This window comes from Coregonus clupeaformis, chromosome 23 (genome assembly GCF_020615455.1).
Source record: "Coregonus clupeaformis isolate EN_2021a chromosome 23, ASM2061545v1, whole genome shotgun sequence".
Lineage (NCBI taxonomy): Eukaryota > Metazoa > Chordata > Actinopteri > Salmoniformes > Salmonidae > Coregonus > Coregonus clupeaformis.
In genome coordinates, this window is record NC_059214.1 from 14,426,814 (window position 1) to 14,450,569 (window position 23,756).

General features: G+C 42.2%; 1 protein-coding gene across 1 annotated transcript in view; it reads right to left on the reverse strand.

The window, feature by feature from the left end:
- Positions 1-23,756, reverse strand: part of LOC121536642 (inactive dipeptidyl peptidase 10-like) — a 235,357-nt gene that overhangs the window by 18,283 nt on the left and 193,318 nt on the right. Inside the window, exons 6-9 of the mRNA XM_041844050.2 lie at positions 19,460-19,512; positions 13,528-13,609; positions 10,948-11,068; positions 9,886-10,040 (exon numbers count right to left, since the gene is read on the reverse strand). Coding sequence (XP_041699984.1) covers positions 9,886-10,040; positions 10,948-11,068; positions 13,528-13,609; positions 19,460-19,512 — 411 coding nt within the window. The remainder of the gene's footprint in view (positions 1-9,885; positions 10,041-10,947; positions 11,069-13,527; positions 13,610-19,459; positions 19,513-23,756) is intronic.

The following is a 23,756-nucleotide window of genomic DNA, read 5'->3' on the forward strand; positions in this document are numbered from 1 at the left end:
AGATCTAGGATGTGTTATTTTAGTGTTCCCTTTATTTTTTTGAGCAGTATATATATACACACAGTGAGGAAAACAATTATTTGATCCCCTGCTGTTTTGTACGTTTGCCCACTGACAACGAAATGATCAGTCTATAATTTTAATGGTAGGTTTATTTGAACACTGAGAGACAGAATAACAACAACAACAAAAAATCTAGAAAACCGCATGTCAAAAAAGTTATAAATTGATTTGCATTTTAATGAGGGAAATAAGTATTTGACCCCCTCTCAATCAGAAAGATTTCTGTCTCCCAGGTGTCTTTTATACAGGTAACGAGCTGAGATTAGGAGCACACTCTTAAAGGGAGTACTCCTAATCTCAGCTTGTTACCTGTATAAAAGACACATGTCCACAGAAGCAATCAATCAATCAGATTCCAAACTCTCCGCCATGGCCAAGACCAATGAGCTCTCCAAGGATGTCAGGGACAAGATTATACACCTACAAAAGGCTGGAATGGGCTACAACACCATCGCCAAGCAGCTTGGTGAGAAGGTGACAACAGTTGGTGCGATTATTCGTCAATCTCCCTCGGCCTGGTGCTCCATACAAGATCTCACCTCGTGGAGTTGCAATGATCATGAGAACGGTGAGGAATCAGCCCAGAACTATACGGGAGGATCTTGTCAATGATCTCAAGGCAGCTGGGACCATAGTCACCAAGAAAACAATTGGTAACACCCTACGCCGTGAAGGACTGAAATCCTGCAGCACCCGCAAGGTCCCCCTGCTCAAGAAAGCACATATACAGGCCCGTCTGAAGTTTGCCAATGAACATCTGAATGATTCAGAGGAGAACTGGGTGTTGTGGTCAGATGAGACCAAAATCGAGCTCTTTGGCATCAACTCAACTCGCTGTGTTTGGAGGAAGAGGAATGCTGCCTATGACCCCAAGACCACCATCCCCACCATCAAACATGGAGGTGGAAACATTATGCTTTGGGGGTGTTTTTCTGCTAAGGGGACAGGACAACTTCACCGCATCAAAAGGGACGATGGACAGTGCCATGTACCGTCAAATCTTGGGTGAGAACCTCCTTCCCTCAGCCAGGGCATTGAAATGGGTCGTGGATGGGTATTCCAGCATGACAATGACCCAAAACACACGGCCAAGGCAACAAAGGAGTGGCTCAAGAAGAAGCACATTAAAGGTCCTGGAGTGGCCTAGCCAGTCTCCACACCTTAATCCCATAGAAAATCTGTGGAGGGAGCTGAAGGTTCGAGTTGCCAAACGTCAGCCTCGAAACCTTAATGACTTGGAGAAGATCTGCAAAGAGGAGTGGAACAAAATCTTTCCTGAGATGTGTACAAACCTGTTGGCCAACTGCAAGAAACGTCTGACCTCTGTGATTGCCAACAAGGGTTTTGCCACCAAGTACTAAGTCATGTTTTGCAGAGGGGTCAAATACTTATTTCCCTCATTAAAATGCTAATCAATTTATAACATTTTTGACATGCGTTTTTCTAGATTTATTTGTTGTTATTCTGTCTCTCAGTGTTCAAATAAACCTACCATTAAAATTATAGACTGATCATGTCTTTGTCAGTGGGCAAACGTACAAAATCAGCAGGGGATCAAATACATTTTTCCCTCACTGTATATGTTCCCATGAGCTGAAATAAAAGTAAAATAAATGATCCCGAAAAGTTTCCATACGCACAAAAAGCTTATTTCTCTCAAACTTTGTGCAAACATTTGTTTACATCCCTTTTAGTGAGCATTTCTCCTTTGCCAAGATAAACCATCCACCTGACAGGTTTGCCATATCAAGAAGCTGATTAACCAGTATCCGGCTTCTTCACCTGTGGGATCGTCGGAGACCAGCTGTGGGAAACTGTGGGTTTGCAAAACTGAAGAATTTCTGCACAAACTGCCACAAGCCATCTCAGGGAAACTCATAAGCGTGTTCGTCGTCCTCACCAGGGTCTTGACCAGACTGCAGTTCAGTGCCGTAACTGACTTCAGCAAATGCTCACCTTCGATGGCCACTGGCACACAGGAGAAGTGTGCTCTTCACGGATTAATCCCGGTTTCAACTGTACCGGGCAGATGGCAGACTATGTGTATGGTGTTGTGTGGGCGAGCGGTTTGCTGATGTCAATGTTGTGAACAGAGTGCCCAATGGCGGCAGACTACATCTTTGATTCTCCGGAGGCGGCTATGGCTCTCATTCAACGCCACATTAAGAAGTCTTGAGTCTTCTGACTATTTTCCCTTGCACCGCGGATCCAGACAGGGTTGTCTACTTTCCTCCTTGTTGTTTGCTTTGGCAATTGAGCCCCTTGCCGTCACACTGCACTCTAATGATGCTATTCAAGGTATAATCAGGACAGGCTTAGAGCAGAAAGTCTTGCATGTCTCGTATGCTGACGACCTTCTTCTGTTTATCTCCAACCGTGATACCTCATTACCACATGCCTTATCTATTATTTAAACGTTTGGATCAAGCTGAATCTAGGCAAGACTGAGCTTTTTCCTGTAAATAAGGCTGCTTTAAAGTGCTCTTTTACAAGCTTTCAGTTTAGGTTTGGCCATGATCAAGTCACATATTTTTTTATTTAATTTTTTATTTTGGGGGGGGGGGGGATTTGGTAGTTAAAGTGACAAGGAAAATTCAAATTTGTTTAAGGAAAACATTGTTGCTCCAGCAGACACTTCGAAACAATCTTTTACTTTTTGGAAGCGTCACGTTCGTTGAATGACAGGTTAGACCAAGGCGCAGCGTTATATACGTACATGTTTTTTTAACTTAATAAACACACGACAAAACAACAAAGGAAACGAAACGTGAAGTTCAAGGTAGCACACACAACATACCTTACACCAGGGTTCTTCAATTCCGGTCCTGGAGGGCCGAAACACCTCTGTTTTTCATCCTCTCCTTCTAATCAGGGGCTAATTCAGACCTGGGACACCAGGTGAGTGCAATTAACTACCAGGTAGAAATAAAAAACAGAAGTGTTTCGGCCCTCCAGGACCGGAGCAAGATCCCACAACTCAATAGTGCCAATAGGCTGCCTAAGTATTGTCCCCAATCAGAGACAACGAGCGACAGCTGCCTCTGAATGGGAACCACACCGGCCAACATAGAACTAAACATACTAGATCCCACATAGAAAATACTACATAACAAAGAATATACACACCCTGACTTAGGGCGTAACAGTACCCCCCCCAAAGGTGCGGACTCCGACCGCACAACATAAACATAACAGGGTAGGGGCCGGGTGGGCATTCCGCCTCGGAGGCGGGGATCCGGCTCGGGGTGTGACGACCTCTCACTCTCCGCCTCCCTGTTGCGCCCCTGGTCTGGACCTCGGCGCGCTGCTTCCCCTCTACTTCCTCCCACGATACTCCAGACCATGTCTGGACCCTGGTGTGAGAGACCCCGAACCTGGAGAGGGGCTGACGTCATGGTCTGGACTGGAGCCGCTGACCGGAGCTGGACTGAGCACCGGTGGAGCGGACTGCTCTGGCTCCGGAGTGGAGCCGCTGACCGGAGCTGGATCAGGCACCGGTGGAGCGGACTGCTCTGGCTCCGGAGTGGCGCAGCTGACCGGAGCTGGATCAGGCACCGGTGGAGCGGACTGCTCTGGCTCCGGAGTGGAACAGCTGACCGGAACTGGATCAGGCACCGGTGGAGCGGACTGCTCTGGCTCCGGAGTGGAGCAGCTGACCTGTGCTGGACCAGGCACCGGTGGAACGGGCACGGGCCGTGCCGGACTGGACAAACGCACCACTGGTCTGGTGCAAGGAGCAGGCACGGGCCGGACCGGACTAGGAACACGCACCACTGGCTTAGTGCGAGGAGCAGGAACAGGCCGGGCCGGACTGGCGACGCGCACCACTGGCTTGGTGCGAGGAGCAGGAACAGGCCTGGCTGGCGACGCGCACCACTGGCTTGGTGCGAGGAGCAGGAACAGGCCGGGCCGGGCTGGCGACGCGCACCACTGGCTTGGTGCGAGGAGCAGGAATCCAGACTGTGAAAGCGGACTGGAGGTCTGGAGCGGAGAGCTGGCACAACCCGTCCTGGCTGGCTGTCCACTTTCGCACTACACGTGTGGGGCGCTGGCACAGGACGCACTGGGCTGTGCACGCGCACTGGCGATACAGTTCGTGGTTTAGCTCTACCAAATTTGCAGACATACTATTGGGCTGAAAATTTCAGAGCCCTTTTGTACTGGCTGCAGACTGACCACTCTGGGTCCAGATGGAGTCTGAATCATGTAAACCTTCTGCACTTTCCTCTGTGTTGTGCTCGTCTCTCCCAGTGTCCCTAGGCAAAAGGTGTGTCAACCCAATTGTAAAGCAGTCCCTTAAAATGTGGAATCAGTTCCATTTAGCATTTTGCCGCAGAGGCTTTTCTTTATTTACATTTACGTCATTTAGCAGACGCTCTTATCCAGAGCGACTTACAGTTAGTGAGTGCATACATTTTTATTTATTTTTCATACTGGAATCGAACCCACAACCCTGGCGTTGCAAATGCCACACTCTACCAACTGAGCTACATCCCTGCCAGCCATTCCCTCCCCTACCCTGGGCGACGCTGGGCCAATTGTGCGCCGCTGCATTCCTCCTCTTTTAGCACTAGACACAGCCTCATTCAATTCAAGATGGTTCACCGTATCCACTGGTCCAGGGCCAAACTCGGAAGAATATTCTCTGATTTTGATCCTACTTGCGTCCAATGTAAAACGGAACCAGCCACACTGTTTCATATGTTTTGGGATTGTCACAAATTGTCTGGTTTCTGGGAATTCATATTTAAATGTTTCTCTGATATATATGACACTGTTATAGATTAATCTCCCCTTACAGCCCATTTTGGAGCACTGCCCATAGGTACCCCCCTGTCAAGAATTCAGTCAGACACTGTTGCTTATACAACTCTCTTAGCTAGACGGTTAATACTCCAGAACTGGAAGATGGCAGTTCCCCCATCTTATAAATATTGGGTGGGAGATGTGTTGTTCTCTCTGAAATTAGACAAAATAAAATTCAATACACGTGGGAACTCCAAACTGTTTTATGATACTTGGGCTCCATTCCGGTCTTACTTTGAACAGTTCACCTTCTGATGGCATTCTTATTAAAACCAAAATAAGTCTGTATTTGACACCCCTGTGAGGAGTATTTCTTTGTGAGGGTTTTGGGGGGACATTGAGATTGATTATGTGCCTATTGATTCTTATTGAATGTGACTTGCGGATGCCTTATTCCTCTTGCCCTGTCAGAGACTAAGATGTGAGCTTGTTTTGCCCTGTTTTAATTGTGTTTACAATTACATATATATATATATATATATATATATATATATATATATAGTGGGGGAAAAAAGTATTTAGTCAGCCACCAATTGTGCAAGTTCTCCCACTTAAAAATATGAGAGAGGCCTGTAATTTTCATCATAGGTACACGTCAACTATGACAGACAAATTGAGGAAAAAAATTCCAGAAAATCACATTGTAGGATTTTTAATGAATTTATTTGCAAATTATGGTGGAAAATAAGTATTTGGTCACCTACAAACAAGCAAGATTTCTGGCTCTCACAGACCTGTAACTTCTTCTTTAAGAGGCTCCTCTGTCCTCCACTCGTTACCTGTATTAATGGCACCTGTTTGAACTTGTTATCAGTATAAAAGACACCTGTCCACAACCTCAAACAGTCACACTCCAAACTCCAGTATGTCCAAGACCAAAGAGCTGTCAAAGGACACCAGAAACAAAATTGTAGACCTGCACCAGGCTGGGAAGACTGAATCTGCAATAGGTAAGCAGCTTGGTTTGAAGAAATCAACTGTGGGAGCAATTATTAGGAAATGGAAGACATACAAGACCACTGATAATCTCCCTCGATCTGGGGCTCCACGCAATATCTCACCCAGTGGGGTCAAAATGATCACAAGAACGGTGAGCAAAAATCCCAGAACCACACGGGGGGACCTAGTGAATTACCTGCAGAGAGCTGGGACCAAAGTAACAAAGCCTACCATCAGTAACACACTATGCCGCCAGGGACTCAAATCCTGCAGTGCCAGACGTGTCCCCCTGCTTAAGCCAGTACATGTCCAGGCCCGTCTGAAGTTTGCTAGAGTGCATAAATTCATTAAAAATCCTACAATGTGATTTTCTGGAGAAAAAAAATCTATTTTTGTCTGTCATAGTTGACGTGTACCTATGAAGAAAATTACAGGCCTCTCTCATCTTTTTAAGTGGGAGAACTTGCACAATTGGTGGCTGACTAAATACTTTTTTCCCCCACTGTATATTTTTTAAAGCATCGAAAACTTACATTTTGGTCCAGTGGATGGTCGTTCTGTGGCCATGACTGTCTGTGAATGTGAGTGGTTGCATTTCTCCACCCCTATCCCTTGTCTGTTCACAGGAACAATGGCGAGGTGACCGCTCTGTCCCTGTATTAACTACAGATTGCTCTTTAACCTTTGTACCCTTCTTCCCAGTGTGTTTAACTTGTCTAAAGTACGGTATCTTTATACCTATTTTATTTATTTTAATTTTATAGTTGAGTATATTATTTATATTGTTTTGTGTTGTCTTACGTGTGTAAAACTGAATAAACAGAGTAAAAAAAAAAGGAAAACAAAATCGTAGTATTGCTAGGTCAACCCTACTGTCACGACTTCCTCCGAAGCTGCCTCCTCTCCTTGTTCGGGCAGGCTTCGGCGTTCGTCGTCACCGGCCTTCTAGCCACTGCCACTCCTCATCTCATCATTCCATTTGTTTTGTCTTGTTTATTACACACACACACACACACACACACACACCTGGTTCATATCCCATCATCAGTACCTGTATAAGTGTTCCCTCTGCCCCCTTGTCTTTGTGTGTGATTGTTTATTGTAGAGGAGAGTAAAGCTCGTTTTCTATTGTGTATCGCTGGGTTATTCACCTGTGTGCCTTTATTTCCCCAGTGCGCCGTTTGTCCGCACTGGTGTGTATTACGCATTGCTGCGTACCTCTGTTTATTGATTAAACCATTTATTCCGTGATTTCCTCTCCTGTCTCCGTCCAACATCACCCACTACACCTACACTGGAGTAAAGATAATGCTGGACTCATCTGTACTTTGGGGTAAGGGTTATGACTAGGGCTGTTGCGGTGACTATATTACCGCCACACCGGCGGTCACGAGACATGATAGCAGTCAAATTCCACATGACGGTAACTAGGCTTCTCCAAGCTCTGATACTGCTGATGGTCATTAGTAGCCTCCCAAACTTGCTAACTGCCTGGTACTCCAAGACACATACAGCACCCGATGTCACAGGAAGGCCAAAAATATCAAGGACATCAACCACCCGAGCCACTGCCTGTTCACCCCGCTATCATCCAGAAGGCGAGGTCAGTACAGGTGCATCAAAGCTGGGACCGAGAGAATGAAAAACAGCTTATATCTCAAGGCCATCAGACTGTTAAATAGCCATCACTAGCACATTAGAGGCTGCTGCTTTCTATTGAAATCACTGGCCACTTTAAGAAATGGAACACTAGTCACTTTAATAATGTTTACATATCTTGCACTACTCATCTCATATGTATATACTGCATTCTATTCCATAATATTCTACTGTATCTTAGTCAATGCCGCTCTGTCATTGCTTGTCCATATATGTATATATTCTTAAATCCCATTCCTTACTAGTTTTGTGTGTTTTGGGTATATGTTTGAAATTGTTAGATATTACTTGTTAGATATTACTGCACTGTCGGAGCTAGAAGCACAAGCATTTCGCTACACCCGCTATAACATCCGCTAAACACGTGTATGTGACAAATAAAATTTTATTTTAATTGATACTCAGCACTCTATTGTCCCTCTAATCACTTTGACATCAATGCAAATGTATTCTAAAATCTAATCAAAAATTTCATGATAGCCCAGGAGCTCATGTTCTGCAACATTTCTATAGGCTATGCAATTGTGTGAGAAAACAGAGTTTTGATGGCCTCTATTAAAGAGGAGGATCCCATCAGCTTTCTATAGGCTTACATTTACATTTGAGTCATTTAGCAGAAGCTCTTATCCAGAGCGACTTACAGTTAGTGAGTGCATACATTTTTCATACTGGCCCCCTCTGGGAATCAAACCCACAACACTGGCGTTGCAAGCGCCATGCTCTACCAACTGAGCTACGAGTGGATGTATTCATTTGGGATCTATCGCATCCCACAACTGTCCCATAATATATTTATTTCTCGCACAGAAGGACAAGTTGACCAATAGAATAGCAAAATGTTTGTACAATGGGGGATAGTAGATTGACATAGGCTAGTGCTTTTGCTGTTCATTAGCCCTACTCATTTTGTTGGCTGACGAAAAGTAAATTTGGACAGTTCTTCTAACATGTTCAATATGCGCCTTGGAATTCGATAAGGACATGCACAGTTGCGTCCCCGATGTGTCTGTCTTCACTTGTAGCCTACTTCGGAGCTGAGATGCCTGTGAGAAGGATCCGATCACCTGACAGTCATTGGATAATAAGAATTGAGATATCTGAGAGAGCCATGTGAGTGAGAGGTGATTCGGAGTGCGGCGATTGGAAGCCAGGAGAAGGGAATTATAATTTTTATATACAGCCAAAGGGCACAAAGGCCACACAAGGGGGATGCCGCCTGGAAATTTTAGGCCTGGTGAGAATATTATCAAGCGCTATGAATGAGAGACTGATGAGGAGTGTGCAGCCTGCGTAAGAAACAAAGCAGAGCTCATGCCTTTCATTAAACTTTTTTCAAATCATCATTAGAGTCATGTCATTCAGCATTAGAATGTATTAAAAATCTAAACATATAGCCCAACGTTTGTATCACAACTAAAGTTGCATAAATAACTCTAAATTAAGGATATAGGAGGACCTGTTCAACACAGAATAGCCGCATGTTCGCACTCCCTCGGAAATCGTTTGGAGAAAATATCATTTTTATTTTATTCAGCTATGTTCAATTGTCTTCTTCATACTATAAAATAATGCCACGGAATTCTAAGCAAATCTTGTCTGTGAAATGAACTAGTTGTCACGATCGTTGAGAGACGGGTCAGACCAAGGTGCAGCGTGTGATGTGAACATGTTTATTTTATAAAATAAACATACAAACAAAACAACAAACCAACGTAACGTGAAGTCCAAGGCTATACACAATACAAGCCAAACACAGGAACAAGATCCCACAACATAGGTAGGCAAACAGGCTACTTACGTATGATCCCCAATCAGAGACAACGAGCGACAGCTGCCTCTGATTGGGAATCACACCCGGCCAAACATAGAAATACGAATCTAGATCCTAAACATAGAAAACATCACATAGATTTCCACACCCTGACTAAACAAACAAGAGTTCCATACGTCAGGACGTGACACTAGTGTATCACACAGCCATATGGCATAGCCAGATCAGGGCCTAACATAATGTCAGAGTATACTATTCTGTTCTTCTGAAATGGACTACATTTTCTTCATATCATGTTTTTTTAGACCTGTCTAAAATAAATAATGGATTTATTGTGATGGCGTAGGCTATATTAAATGTACTTATTATACTTTTTAAAATGTAGATATTCCAAAGGTCTGCAGCAGTAGCTTGTAGGCTATGCGTGGAAGCCAGGAGATGCTAGACGTGTTATGTTAATGACTGGTAAATTACCGTGAGATCTGCGGTTATTTGGTTGACAAATATTCATGATCGCCACAGCCCTAGTAAGGGTACTGTTGGTCTAAGTCTTACCTTGGAGTAAGGTTACAGTTAGCCTAACTTGGTCTAAATTGGTACTGGGTCTAACTTACCTTGGGGTAAGGGATTGTTGGCCTAACTCTTACCTTGGGGTAAGGGTACAGTTGGCCCCTGGGGTAGAGGGCGCCAGTGAAGCGAGGCAGGAGCATGTTGGGTACCAGAGTGTCGTTGAGGTTGAGGTAGGCCAGTCGGGACCCATCAGGGGACCACCAATGAGCCACTTGAGAGTGCAGCACTTCCTCTGTAAAACAATGAAAGGAGAATATTTCATAACCGGTTTATGCCAAGTGGATAGAACATTGCTTATGGTAAATCTACACTTTAACTCTGCCAATATTTAAATCATTTTACTGTATATAAATAAAACTGTACACAACAAAATTATTTTGCCATTGAGGTGAAAAGCATTTAAAAACACATTCACAGCGCTAATAACAGGTATTTTATTTATCTGAAAGAAATGCAAGGACACTTTTCTATTTTGAAATATCATCCCTTTTTTTTAGCTCCTTTTCTTTTTCTCTTTTCTAATTCCTCCAGGAATAATAATGTGTGTGTGTACAGCTAAACAATGGATTCATGTACTCTCTCTCATTACTTAGAGTAGAAGGAATAGGAGAGGCTGAACCATTATGCAGTAGGAGTGCCAGGCAGGCAGAAATCATGTGGGAGATGACAAAATTATCAGCCTCTTCACTTTCCATTGGCCAACCCAATATAATGTGTACAAATAGCTCATTTGGGGACATTTCTAGTTTTGCTGCTCTAAACAACCAATAATCTAGCTAAATGTAACAATGGCCCTATAGGATGCACAATCGTCATAGAGTTATTAAACATGTCTCCACAAATGGTACAGTGTAAATACACTCCCTATCTATGTGTGGGTTGTGTGAGAGAGAGATTGTGTGTGTGTGTGTGTGTGTGTGTGTGTTTGTGAATCCTGTTCTATGGACACCAGTCAAGTCTTTTTGCTATCCGTGGTTACAAAAGACAGTCCCCAGGACATAAAGAAAGGAAGCCATTTCAGAGTAGTGGAATGTACCTATACTGTTCACACAGTATAGGTGAATTCCAGCCTGAGGTTGTCATATATGGACATTCTCAACCATTGTTGACCAATATTGTCAGAACAGTGGCCGTCTTACCTTCATATAACCAATCAGCGATGCCATTGAAGACCACTCCTTCTTGTCCCGAGGACGTCAGTCTCCAAGAACTGCTTTTGACATCCATCTGGTAGTAAATGTTGTTTTCAAAGACATACACCTTTTGATGAGAAAGATGTTTCATTAATAGTGGGATATCAAATCTACTGCGTTCACCTACATTTAGTTGATGTTCCTGCTACATAATAAGATCATGCTTATCATCATTATCATCACTTATAAATAAAAAAAGCGTATGGTTTATTAAGACAAGTGTGTGGAGGCGTATATGTGAAAGAAACACACACACACACACACACACTCACACACTCACACTCACTCAAAGCAGACTGATAAAGTTATACTCACACACACACTCAAAAAGTTATTCACTGAAGGCAGAATCAACAACACATAAAAGCCTCTTGAATTAGCATGTTAAATGTGCAACCAGAAAAAAACATGGCAAGCGGTACCGGAGCGCCAAGTCTAGGAACCAAAAGGCTTCTTAACAGCTTCTACCCCCAAGCCATAAGACTCCCGAACAGCTAATCATGGCTACCCAGACTATTTGGAAGGCTGGATTTGGATCCAGCCTTCCTGCCCAGTTTGGTCCACTGAACAAGAATATGGATGAGGTGCAAAATGGCACTGCCATAGAAAACTCTGAGAAGTCACTAAATGAGAGGGACTATTGCTTTTCCTCTCAAATATTTGACTTCCTATCCACAGTTTTTAGCTTTTTTCCCCCATTGTATCTTAGAATCAATTTGGAAAGTTCCGAAAGAAATGCAATAAATTGTCCCGGTTGAGGTCATAACATATGGCAAAGTGGTCATTTTTAACAATTTCTGTTAGACAAATTGAGAAAATGTGTTTACATGGTAGGAGACTGTGAGGAAGTGTTGGTGTGAGGAGCTTACATAAATGGATTGCAGTGGGAAGGCCATAGGTAATGAGTTCATGTGAAGTGATAACACAGACAAATATGCAGAAGGAGCTAATGAATAATGAAACCTACTCTGTCACTACCAGAGCCACACACACTCATGCACCAGCGGACGCAAATGGACACACACACACACACAGCTGCAGGGCTTTCTAAGGTTGCTTTTACACAGGCAGACAAATTCTGATATTTTTTCTATTAATTGGTCTTTTAACCAATCACATCAGATCTTTTCACATTAGACCTTTTTCAGAACTGATCTGATTGATCAAAAGACAAATTAGTGAAGAAAAAAAAGATCAGAATTGGGCTGCCTGTGTAAGCAGCCTATGTAACTGATTACATGGGGGCCAGGTATAAATACTGCAAAAAAGTAGATAAATATGCTATCAAACGGTTAATTACTTTCCATGTCTACGCTTTACAAATAATGGACTGATAATGCCATGCTTAATACTCGTTGGGTAGAGGGAATTACTCAAAAAGAGAGATCTGGTAGCCAAAAACATGTCTTAAAGCAATGGGTTGATAAGTAATACTGTTGTTCGTTTTCCGTCTCGATAATTGGTTCCTTTTACGGTTTTTGTTTACCATTTCTCTCATGTCAAAAACAACCTTTAATCAACATTCACCTTTGAGCAAAGGGGGTCTGGAGAATAAAACATACTATTGTTACATAAGAGGTGTAATTAAACATTGCCCATGCCGCTCCATGGCTTCCAGCGATTGAAAATGAGTCAACACAACGTATTTGGTTGGCAAAACACAACAAAATACATTGTATTTCATGGACTCATGACTTAAAGTCAAGAAATGTTGATTTCATGTTTTACAATAGACTTCAAAGATCTGATTTGAGATTGAGAGTCCTTCGCTCCTGCTTTCGATCGTGTAACATTGTTTTTACTCACAGTATGAGGGAAGGTCAATCTAACTTATTCAAACACAAATGGCTATTTTGGCTTCAACACTACAGAAGACGTTGTGTGATATCCCACCCCCTCATATGGCTTTAAACCAACTCAGTGGCCTTGTGGTTAATGTGTCCGCCCTGTTGGGGGTTTGATCCACAGTTGAGTCAAACCAAAGAGTCTAGAAATCTGACCTGATGCCTCTGCTTGACACTCAGCATTAAGGAGATGGATTGTGGGTTATGCCATGCGATAGACTATCATTCTGTCATCAAGCTGCCTCATGCTACAGAATCTGGAGATTCTGCCCTATGTGCTGTTCTGGCTTGTCCAAGGCTTACATACTTACTATATATGGCTTTCCAATGGAGGAATGCCATTCACTGCTAGTTGTCTCACTGTGTGATGTCATCATCCTGAGATCTACAGTAAAACACTCCTAGCATCGTGCTCTACAAGTTTGTACGCTTGGTTGTGTTGTTGTGTGTATGGTGTGGTCCCGGTGCAGACATGCTACAAATACCAAACCAATTTGTGGACAAGGCCCTATTCACCTCACCCCATTTCATCCGACTTTAACTAGTTATCATAAATCTACTGCAATGCATGAGTAAAGGACATGAACTCAACGTGATTGAGTACACGGTGTGCAGTGTACACATCGTAAACCCTACATTAGCATGAGTCATCGTCTTCAAGCTGACCCAGAGGACTACTCACCAGCTGTTGATCCCGAACGCCCCAAGAAGCAAACTGCAGGACCGAGTCCGACACCTCTGGAGGGTTCAGCTCCTGTACCTCCCTGGTTCAAAACCCAACATCATTATGCAGTCCTTCATATACAAACATCAGTTTTGGAGTATTTTTATTTAACCTTTATTTACCCAGGTTAGTCTCACTGAGATAAAATACATTTTTCAAGAGAGACTTGGTCCAACCAAGACAGAAGCAGGGGGGGAACAATGTTTGAGACAAATATCAGACATACTGTAAGAACTTACACACATAGACACACAATATTTATTTTTACAAATTACGTAGACACACACATTTCAATTACAGAAACATACAAGCGTCAAAGATGAAAAATCTATCATATGTACCAACGCATCGTCCTAACGACAATCACATTCCTTAGTAACATGTGAGTCAACCAAACTTTTAAACTCCTAGAAAACAAGATCCTGGAGTTTTAAGCTGGTCTGGAGAGAATTCTAAGGCCACAGAGCTGAGTAGCTAAAACCCTTTTTGCCATTATCCATTCTGATTTCAGGAACAGCTAAAAGTAAGTAGGAGTGAGACTGTAACTAGTATTTATTTTCTGACCTTATCAAATAAGAACAGAGATAAATTGGCAGTTTTCTCAAAATGGCATCAGAATGGCCTTATAGATCATAGTATACCAATGTTACATTGTGTATACTTGCATTGTGTATACTAAGCCGACGTAGAGTCAACGAAGAACAACCAACAACTAGACAGTGATCACAGTGGTGTGTCAGATGCTTTTGGTTGGTAATAAACCTAAGAGCTGCATTTTACACAGAATCGAGTGCCTTCATGGTAGTGCTTGAGGTCTGCATACAGTGAGGGAAAAAAGTATTTGATCCCCTGCCGATTTTGTACGTTTGCCCACTGACAAAGAAATGATCAGTCTATAATTTAAATGGTAGGTTTATTTGAACACTGAGAGACAGAATAACAACAACAAAAAAATCAAGAAAAACGCATGTCAAAAATGTTATAAATTGATTTGCATTTTAATGAGGGAAATAAGTATTTGACCCCCTCTCAATCAGAAAGGTTTCTGACTCCCCAGGTGTCTTTTATACAGGTAACGAGCTGAGATTAGGAGCACACTCTTAAGGGAGTGCTCCTAATCTCAGCTTGTTACCTGTATAAAAGACACCTGTCCACAGAAGCAATCAATCAGATTCCAAACTCTCCACCATGGCCAAGACCAAAGAGCTCTCCAAGGATGACAGGGACAAGATTGTAGACCTACACAAGGCTGGAATGGGCTACAAGACCATCACCAAGCAGCTTGGTGAGAAGGTGACAACAGTTGGTGCGATTATTCGCAAATGGAAGAAACACAAAATAACTGTCAATCTCCCTCGACCTGGGGCTCCATGCAAGATCTCACCTCGTGTAGTTGCAATGATCATGAAAACGGTGAGGAATCAGCCCAGAACTACACGGGAGGATCTTGTCAATGATCTCAAGGCAGCTGGGACCATAGTCACCAAGAAAACAATTGGTAACACCCTACGCCGTGAAGGACTGAAATCCTGCAGCGCCCGCAAGGTCCCCCTGCTCAAGAAAGCACAGATACAGGGCCATCTGAAGTTTGCCAATGAACATCTGAATGATTCAGAGGAGAACAGGGTGAAAGTGTTGTGGTCAGATGAGACCAAAATGGAGCTCTTTGCCATCAACTCAACTCGCCGTGTTTGGAGGAGGAGGACTGCTGCCTATGACCCCAAGAACACCATCCCCACCGTCAAACATGGAGGTGGAAACATTATGCTTTGGGGGTGTTTTTCTGCTAAGGGGACAGGACAACTTCACCGCATTTTAGGGACGATGGACGGGGCCATGTACTGTCAAATCTTGGGTGAGAACCTCCTTCCCTCAGCCAGGGCATTGAATATGGGTCGTGGATGGGTATTCCAGCATGACAATGACCCAAAACACACGGCCAAGGCAACAAAGGAGTGGCTCAAGAAGAAGCACATTAAGGTCCTGGAGTGGCCTAGCCAGTCTCCAGACCTTAATCCCATAGAAAATCTGTGGAGGGAGCTGAAGGTTCGAGTTGCTAAAAGTCAGCCTTGAAACCTTAATGACTTGGAGAAGATATGCAAAAAATCCATCCTGAGATGTGTGCAAACCTGGTGGCCAAATACAAGAAACGTCTGACCTCTGTGATTGCCAACAAGGGTTTTGCCACCAAGTACTAAGTAATGTTTTGCAGAGGGGTCAAATACTGATTTCCCTGATTAAAATGCAAATGAATTTATAACATTTTTGACATGCATTTTTCTGGATTTTTTTTTTATTATTCTGTCTCTCACTGTTCAAATAAACCTACCATTAAAATTATAGACTAATCATGTCTTTGTCAGTGGGCAAACATACAAAATCAGCAGGGGATCAAATACTTTTTTCCCCTCACTGTATAAATTACATCACTGTAGTCCAAGACAGACAGGAATGTACACCGTACCAGACCTTTTCTGGCCTTCAAAGAAAAACAAGCCTTATGCTTGTAATAAAAACCTCTTCTCAACTTGATCTTCTTTACCAGTTTCACAACATTATTAGTGAAGCTCAGCTACTCATCCACCCAAACTCCCAGATATTTGTACGTCTTGACTTGCTCTATGGAATTTCCTTCCAAGGTAGTAATGACATGGCTTTCAGAGTGTTTAGTATTGGAAAATACCATGTATTTTATTTTAGAGGAATTCAGAACAAGCTTCAAATCGTACAGATTCTGTTGAATGATGTTAAAAGCTGTTTGAGCATGACCAGTAATCCCAGTACACTTCAGTCTCTGCACCAATACAGTATGGTCCACAGTGTCAAATGCCTTTGACAAATCTAGGAGCATAGATACACAATGCAACTTCTGCAGTGCACAGTGAACATCATCCAAAACCTTCAATGTTGCTGTAACAGTGCTGTGGCTTGACCTGAAACCTGATTGCATACCACTCAAATTATAGTTTTCCTGGAGGTAGGCCTTAAACTGCTTATTGACTAGAGAATCCAATACTTTTACTAGAACAGACAATTTAGATATGGGCCGATAATTATTGAGTAGAGTGGGATCACCTGCTTTTAAAAGAGGTAGGACAAATGCGGATTTCCCCAACTTGGAGATTTCATTACATTTCAGGATGAGGTTAAAAATGCATGTTAAAGGGGGAGAAATTATGTCTGCAGATAATTGTAATAGGCAGGGGTCTAGAACATCAGGGCCAGGGGATTTCTTTACACCAATTGCTTTCAGGGCTCTACGCACTTGTCACGCCCTGGCTCTGGGGACTATGTTATGTTGAGCCAGGGTGTGTAAGTCTATGTTTGTATATCTATGTTGGCCTGAGTGACTCCCAATCAGAGGCAACGAGTGTCAGCTGGTTGTCTCTGATTGGGAGCCATATTTAACTGTCGGTCTTTTCACTTTGTGTTTGTGGTTTCTTGTTCCGTGTTTGTTGGTTTATGTAACCAGGGACGTCACGTTTCGTTTTTGTTGTTTTGATCGTGTGATCATCTTGATAAAATAAAATGTTCGCATTCAACGCTGCGCCTTGGTCCTCCTCATTGGTAGACGATCGTGACAGCACTTCTGAAACAGAGAAGGATTGGAGTGGATGGGGGTATCAGGTCATTTCACAGGTGGCTCATTTCGACCTTTAACCCTATCAAATAATTCGCCTGAATCAAGAAAATGCTGATTAAAGAGTTCAGAGTAGAGGTTCTCTCAGTTACCACCTGTAAGTCTACCTGCAGTTGCTTAGGAAGCTGTGCATCTTTTTTTGTACTCTAAACGTTTCACTACTTGCCAAAATTTGGAAGGATTATTGAGATTATCATCAGTAGATTTGAGATAGTGGTCTGCTTTCAGCTTTCGGGTCATAGCCACACCCTGATTCCGAAAGCATTTAAAAGCCATTCAATCATCAGCTGAATCAGACATTCTTGCTTTAGCCCACACAGCATTCTGTTTCCTTATGATTTCAGCTAGTTCATCTGAAAACCAAGGGTTGTCTCTGCCCTTAATTCTGTATTGTTTGAAAGGGGCATGCTTGTTGCATATTGTACATCATGGAATGCCTTGTGGAAGTAAGAAAATACTAATTAATCAGGGATGAATTCAACTCTATTCCAGGCAATGTTAAAAACATCATGTAAAAGATCCTGAATATCAAACTGCTTCCAGTTTATTTTCATGATTATACTTGGAGATAATTTAGAAATGTTACCATCCCTTACACAGGCAACCACACAGTGATATTATTTGCAAAAACACCAGAAGCATTAAAACGATGAGGAGTGTTGGTTAAAATAAGATCAATCAAAGAGGATTTCAGAGGACACTTTGCATTCAACCTTGTTACACTTTTAACAATCTGAGTAAGATTATAGGTGTTACATAGATTCTTGAGTTGATGAGAGTTGGATGTCAGGTCACCCATAAGCACAAATTCAGATTTGACATTATGTGATAATAATTCAGAAATACAATCCAGGGAGCCAGCAATAGCAGATGGGGGTTCTATAACAACAGGAGACAACCAGATGCAAGGATGCGCAGAGATTTACAGTATATTCAAAGACAGATATTGAAATTGCTTGGGCTTGGTAACAGAAGTCAGAATGGTCACAGAGAACTTGTCTTTTATGTATATAGCAACACCACCAGCCTTAGATTTGCGATCTATCCGAAAAACATTGTAACCATCAATGCCAATGTCTTTGTCAGTGATAGATTTTTTGAGACAGGTTTCAGGAAGCATAAATACGTCTGGGTCAGCGGTTTTTATCAAAATATTTACAAAATCAAGTTTCGGAAGAATACTTCTTACATTTATGTGCAGAAACTTCAGACCATTTTGACTTTTGAATTCAGATGGGGTAGAAATGTCAGTACCTGGGTTAGATAGCTCATTTCCTGACAGTAAAAGCAGCAACATAATGGCAAGTCTAGATGGGATTTCACAGCATTTGGATTCACAGACAGTACTAGAACCATAGTTCAGAGGACCCAGAGTCTTTAATACAACATATTTAAAAAGATTCGTACAGTCCAGTGACATGGTTAAGTACTGAAAGAACAATCCAGACACGTAAATGCAAGCATGCGGTTTCTCCCATGTCAAAAGGGAAAAACACGCAGAGTTCCCCAGCGCAATAGTGGGACAAGGGTATGGTTTCTCCCAGGATGCAACATGGGAAAAACACTCAAAGTTTGCCGCATTTAAGAGGCATCGGGCCCTAAATGCATCATCCTCAGTGTAAGATTCAAGGGTAGAAAATAGCAACAGCAACATGTTCGTTTGTATCCGATCAATCAACGTGAGAAATAATCATATAACGTTTTCTAAGTCAGAAAGAAATAGGCCTAATCTACAGTACATAAGCTACAATAAAATAACAATAAAGGCCAAGTAATACCAATCTAAATTAATACAAGTTCCCAAGTAAAAGTCCACACAAGTCTACAGGTGTGTGTGTAAATGTGTGCTGGAGGTGAGCGAAGCTCGGGGAAGAAGGGGGCAATTGGCAGGGGGTACCTGTACCAGACCGGGGGGGAGCAGGCCTGGATAGTCGGGAGGCTGGGTATGAGAAGAGGCTTTCAACCAGACAGGTGCGTGGTGGAGGATATTTTAGCATTGGCACCGGAGCGGAGCGATTTATATCGGTTTGCTTTCTCCGATAAGAGAAAAGATGGATGATCTTTTTTATAGCCAAGTAACTTGTTGACTATATAAAAAAATACTGTTGTATCTGGAATGATTATAACCTAAAAACACTTGCAAACAAATAAACAGAAGCGCACAAGACACACGGGTTCTGCTGCCGTCTTGGTTGGAAATTGCCTTCTGTTTACTATTAGTCTACTCAAATCTTGACAGGTGATACATACCTTGTATGCAGGTTGTATATCAAGTAGGATGCCAGGAAAGAGTATTGGTACACCTAAGGAGAAATCCATAGCAGATAATGTGTTATCACCAGTACATAATCTCTAAAATGTGATTAAGATTAATAAAGCATAATTTATTTTCCATTATAAATGTTTTGCACATTATCCAAATATATTATATTGTTTTCTTTGGCATAGTTCAACTGTGACCTAAATGGAAAGCTGGACAGACAACTATTGCATAACTATAAGGCCATTAAAACTCAATCTACACTGAGTGTATAAAACATTAGGAACACCTTCCTGATATTGAGTTGCACCCTCTTTTGCCATCAGAACAGCCTCAACATGTCGGAGCATGGACTCTACAAGGTGTCGAAAGTGTTCCACAGGGATGCTGGCCCATGTTCTTAAGGTTTTGTACACTCAGTGTATATCCATTGTTTTTGATTGCAGACTGAGACTGGACCATTCAGGAACACTCAACACCTCTTGGAAAGCCACTCTCGTGTGTCTTTGGCATTAAAATGGGTGTAATTGTAAAAAAAATATATATATATATATAAACAATTAAAACACTTCCCAGGGTTTATTAGAAAGACTACTGCAGGTTTTTCTGCCGTGAATAAGGGATAATAGATGACATCAATGAGGGATCATAGTTTTCACCTGTGTATGCACACATGACTAAGTCGCTTTGGATAAAAGCGTCTGCTAAATGGCATATTTTTTATTATTATTATTATTATTATTATTATTATTATTATTATTATTATTATTATTATTATTCACCTGGTCAGTCTGTCATAGAAAGAGCAGGTGTTCCTAATGTTTTGTACACACAGTGTTATGTGAAGAGGGAATTGCTGATTGGTGCTGTATGGGTAATCAGTGAGGTCATTTGCATAACAATATTACAGTAAGCTCACCCTGGAGCATAGTGATACAGTGGAGGCCCGCCACTCGCCTTAACCAGAGCACAATTGCCCATGGAAATGGAGTCTGCTTGGCTGATTGTACAAGTCACCCAGCCTTCAGTCTTAATTTTGGCTCTCCTGTTAATCTTCACCGGAAAACTCTGACACCGTGATAGGTCACATTTAGCAATGTTTTTATTAAAAGATGGTCAAAAGTTGGCTAAAATGGCTATGAGAGAAAGTGGGGATAGGCCTCTCAGACTAACAAAGCCTCTTAACAGCTTTGATATGTTTCATGAGTGGAGAGTAGTTTTGGGATTGATGTTTTGAATCGGTGAATCTGAGATGTGGGTTGGGTGTGATAAATGTGAATGATTACAGCAAGACAAAGAGGTGGACATGAGCTTTATGTGTGAAGGAATGCTTAGATTTAATTTTGACCTGACAAATACTTTTCCGGAGAAGCATGAGAAACCACTTTCATGTTCTAAATGTCAGTTTTCACAAATGGAAGGACTGTGCAATGATATTTTCCAAACGATTTGAGGAAGTGAGCACATGCAGCTATTCTGTGTTGAGTGGATAACAAAGAAATAGGTCCTCCTATATGCTTAATTTTGAGTTATTCATGTAACTTTAGTTGTTCTACAAATGTCGGGCTATATGTTTAGATTTTTTATACATTGTAAGGCTGCATGATGAGACTAATGATGATTTGAAAAAAGTCGCTTGAAAAGGCATTTTTTGCGCAGGCTATACACACTCCAATAGTCTCTCATTCACAATTTGACAAGCACTTGATAATGCCTCGAATTTCACGGCGGCATCCCCTTTGTGGCCGTAATGCACCCTAAAAACATCCATGCATTTTGCGGCCGGGAATGCTGCGTTGTGCCCTTCTCCCTGAGTGTGCTGCGCAATCCGTAGCGTCTCTCACTCACATGGCTCTCCGTCACATGATCGGGTCTTTCTCACAGGCTACATATAAATGAAGACCGACACATCCGGGACGCAACTGCGCGCGTCCTTATCCAATTCCGAGGTGCATATTGAAGATATTGGAAGAACTGTCCACATGAGTAGGCCTAACAAACAGCATAAGCACTAGTCTATGTCAATCTTGTATCCCCCATGGTACAAAAGTTGACCTATTCTATTGTTCGAGAAATACATATTCCAAACAGTTGTGGGATGCGATAGATCCCAAATTAATACAACCACTAGCATCACAAAACCTTTTTTATGCAATGTGGCTGACGCAACAGATCAGAACGTTTAGCTTAAAATGTTGATAAACTATTAGGCTATTTCTTCACATTATAAGCGCAGCAATGTGCACATGGTAGTAGGCTATAAGCGCAAATGTTCCATTACCGGAAAATACCATTATCAAAAGTGACCGCAAATGCAATTATGCATTTAATGCTTTTATTATAAAGGTGCATTCTTATGGTGAAAATTGTCTTCCCCAACCTTGAAACTCACACGCTGCTTATATATGCCACTTAGGCTCTACACCCTTTGTAAAGCGGATTAGTGTGCTTAATTTTTAGAAGTTATTTGGTCGCTTTAGTTGTGATACAAACCTTATTAAAACATAGGCATATGGGCTAGGTAGGCTACATGAGGTGTGCCAATATGATTCGAAAAAAATGTCAAAGAAAAGGCATTGTTTCTTATGCTGGGCATCATTCACAAGTGATAATATATCATTCACAAGTGATAGGCTAATATTGTCACCCATCAGACTATTCTTGATTTAATTGTCTTTACATATACTAAATAATATATGTGTGACATTTGTTTCGATTTAGAATGGACCATTATCATGCACCTGTATCGAAATCATCTATACACTTAAAGAGCGAATGGAGAACGCTTTTCTCAGGCTATACTCCTGTTGTAAATATAAGCAGTGTGCTTAATATTAGGAAAGTTGAGAAATAAATATAGTAGGCCTACTAGCCTATAGAAAGCTGATGGGATCCTCGTCTTTTTATTAGCGGCCATCACTCTGTTTTCTCCCACAATTCCATAGCCTATAGAAATGTTGTGCAACATGAGCTCATGGGCTCTCATGAAGTGTTTGATTCGATTTTCAAATACATTTGTATTGATGTCAGAGTGATTAGTGGGACAATATAGTGCTGAGTACCAGGCAGTTAGAAAGTTTGGTAGGTTCCTAATGACCAGCAGCAGCTGCAGAGCATGTAGAAGCCTAATTACTGTGACTAAACTGTCATGTGGAATTTGACTGCCTTCATGACTCGTGACCGCCATTGAGGCGGAAATACGGTCACCGCAACAGCCCTATCTTGCCCTGCTCCTGAAATCTGCATTCATCAGCAACAGAGCGTTGGGGTAGGTGCATGTCTGACATAAATTTGTGCATAATTACAATGATAATTTAATGTGATCAATTTCAGAAAATGTTATTTACATTTAGGTCATTTCGCAGACGCTCTTATCCAGAGCGACTTACAGTTACATTATTCAATTTTAATACCCCCCGTGGGAATCGAACCCACAACCCTGGCGTTGCAAACACCATGCTCTACCAACTGAGCTACATCCCTGCCGGCCATTCCATCCCCTACCCTGAATGACGCTGGGCCAATTGTGCGCCGCCCCAAGGGTCTCCCGGTCGCGGCTGGCTATGACAGAGCCTGGATTAGAACCAGGATCTCTAGTGGCACAACTAGCACTGCGATGCAGTGCCTTAGACCACTGCGCCACTCGGGTTATATACAGTGCATTCGGAAAGTATTCAGAGCTTGACTTTTTCCACATTTTGTTATGTTACAGCCTTATTCATCAATCTACACACAATACCCCATAAAGACAAAGCAAAAACAGGTTTTTCTAAATTTTTGGAAATGTATTAAAAGGTCAAACTGAAATACCTTATTTACATAAGTATTCAGACCCTTTGCTATGAGACTCGAAATTGAGCTCAGGTGCATCCTGTTTCCATTGATCATCCTTGAGATGGTTCTACACCTTGATTGGAGTCCACCTATGGTACATTGAATTGATTGGACCTGATTTGGAAAGGCACACACCTGTCTATATAAAAGGTCCCACAGTTGACAGTGCATGTCAGAGCAAAAACCAAGCCATGAGGTCGAAGGAATTGTCCGTAGAGCTCAGAGACAGGATTATGTCGAGGAACAGATCTAGGGAAGGGTACAAATACAATTTCTGCAGCATTGAAGGTCCCCAAGAACACAGTGGCTTCCATCATTCTTAAATGGAAGAAATGTGGAACCACCAAGACTCTTCCTAGAGCTGGCTGCCCGACCAAACTGAGCAATTGGGGGAGAAGGGCCTTGGTCAGGGAGGTGACCAAGAACCCAATGGTCACTCTGACAGAGCTCCAG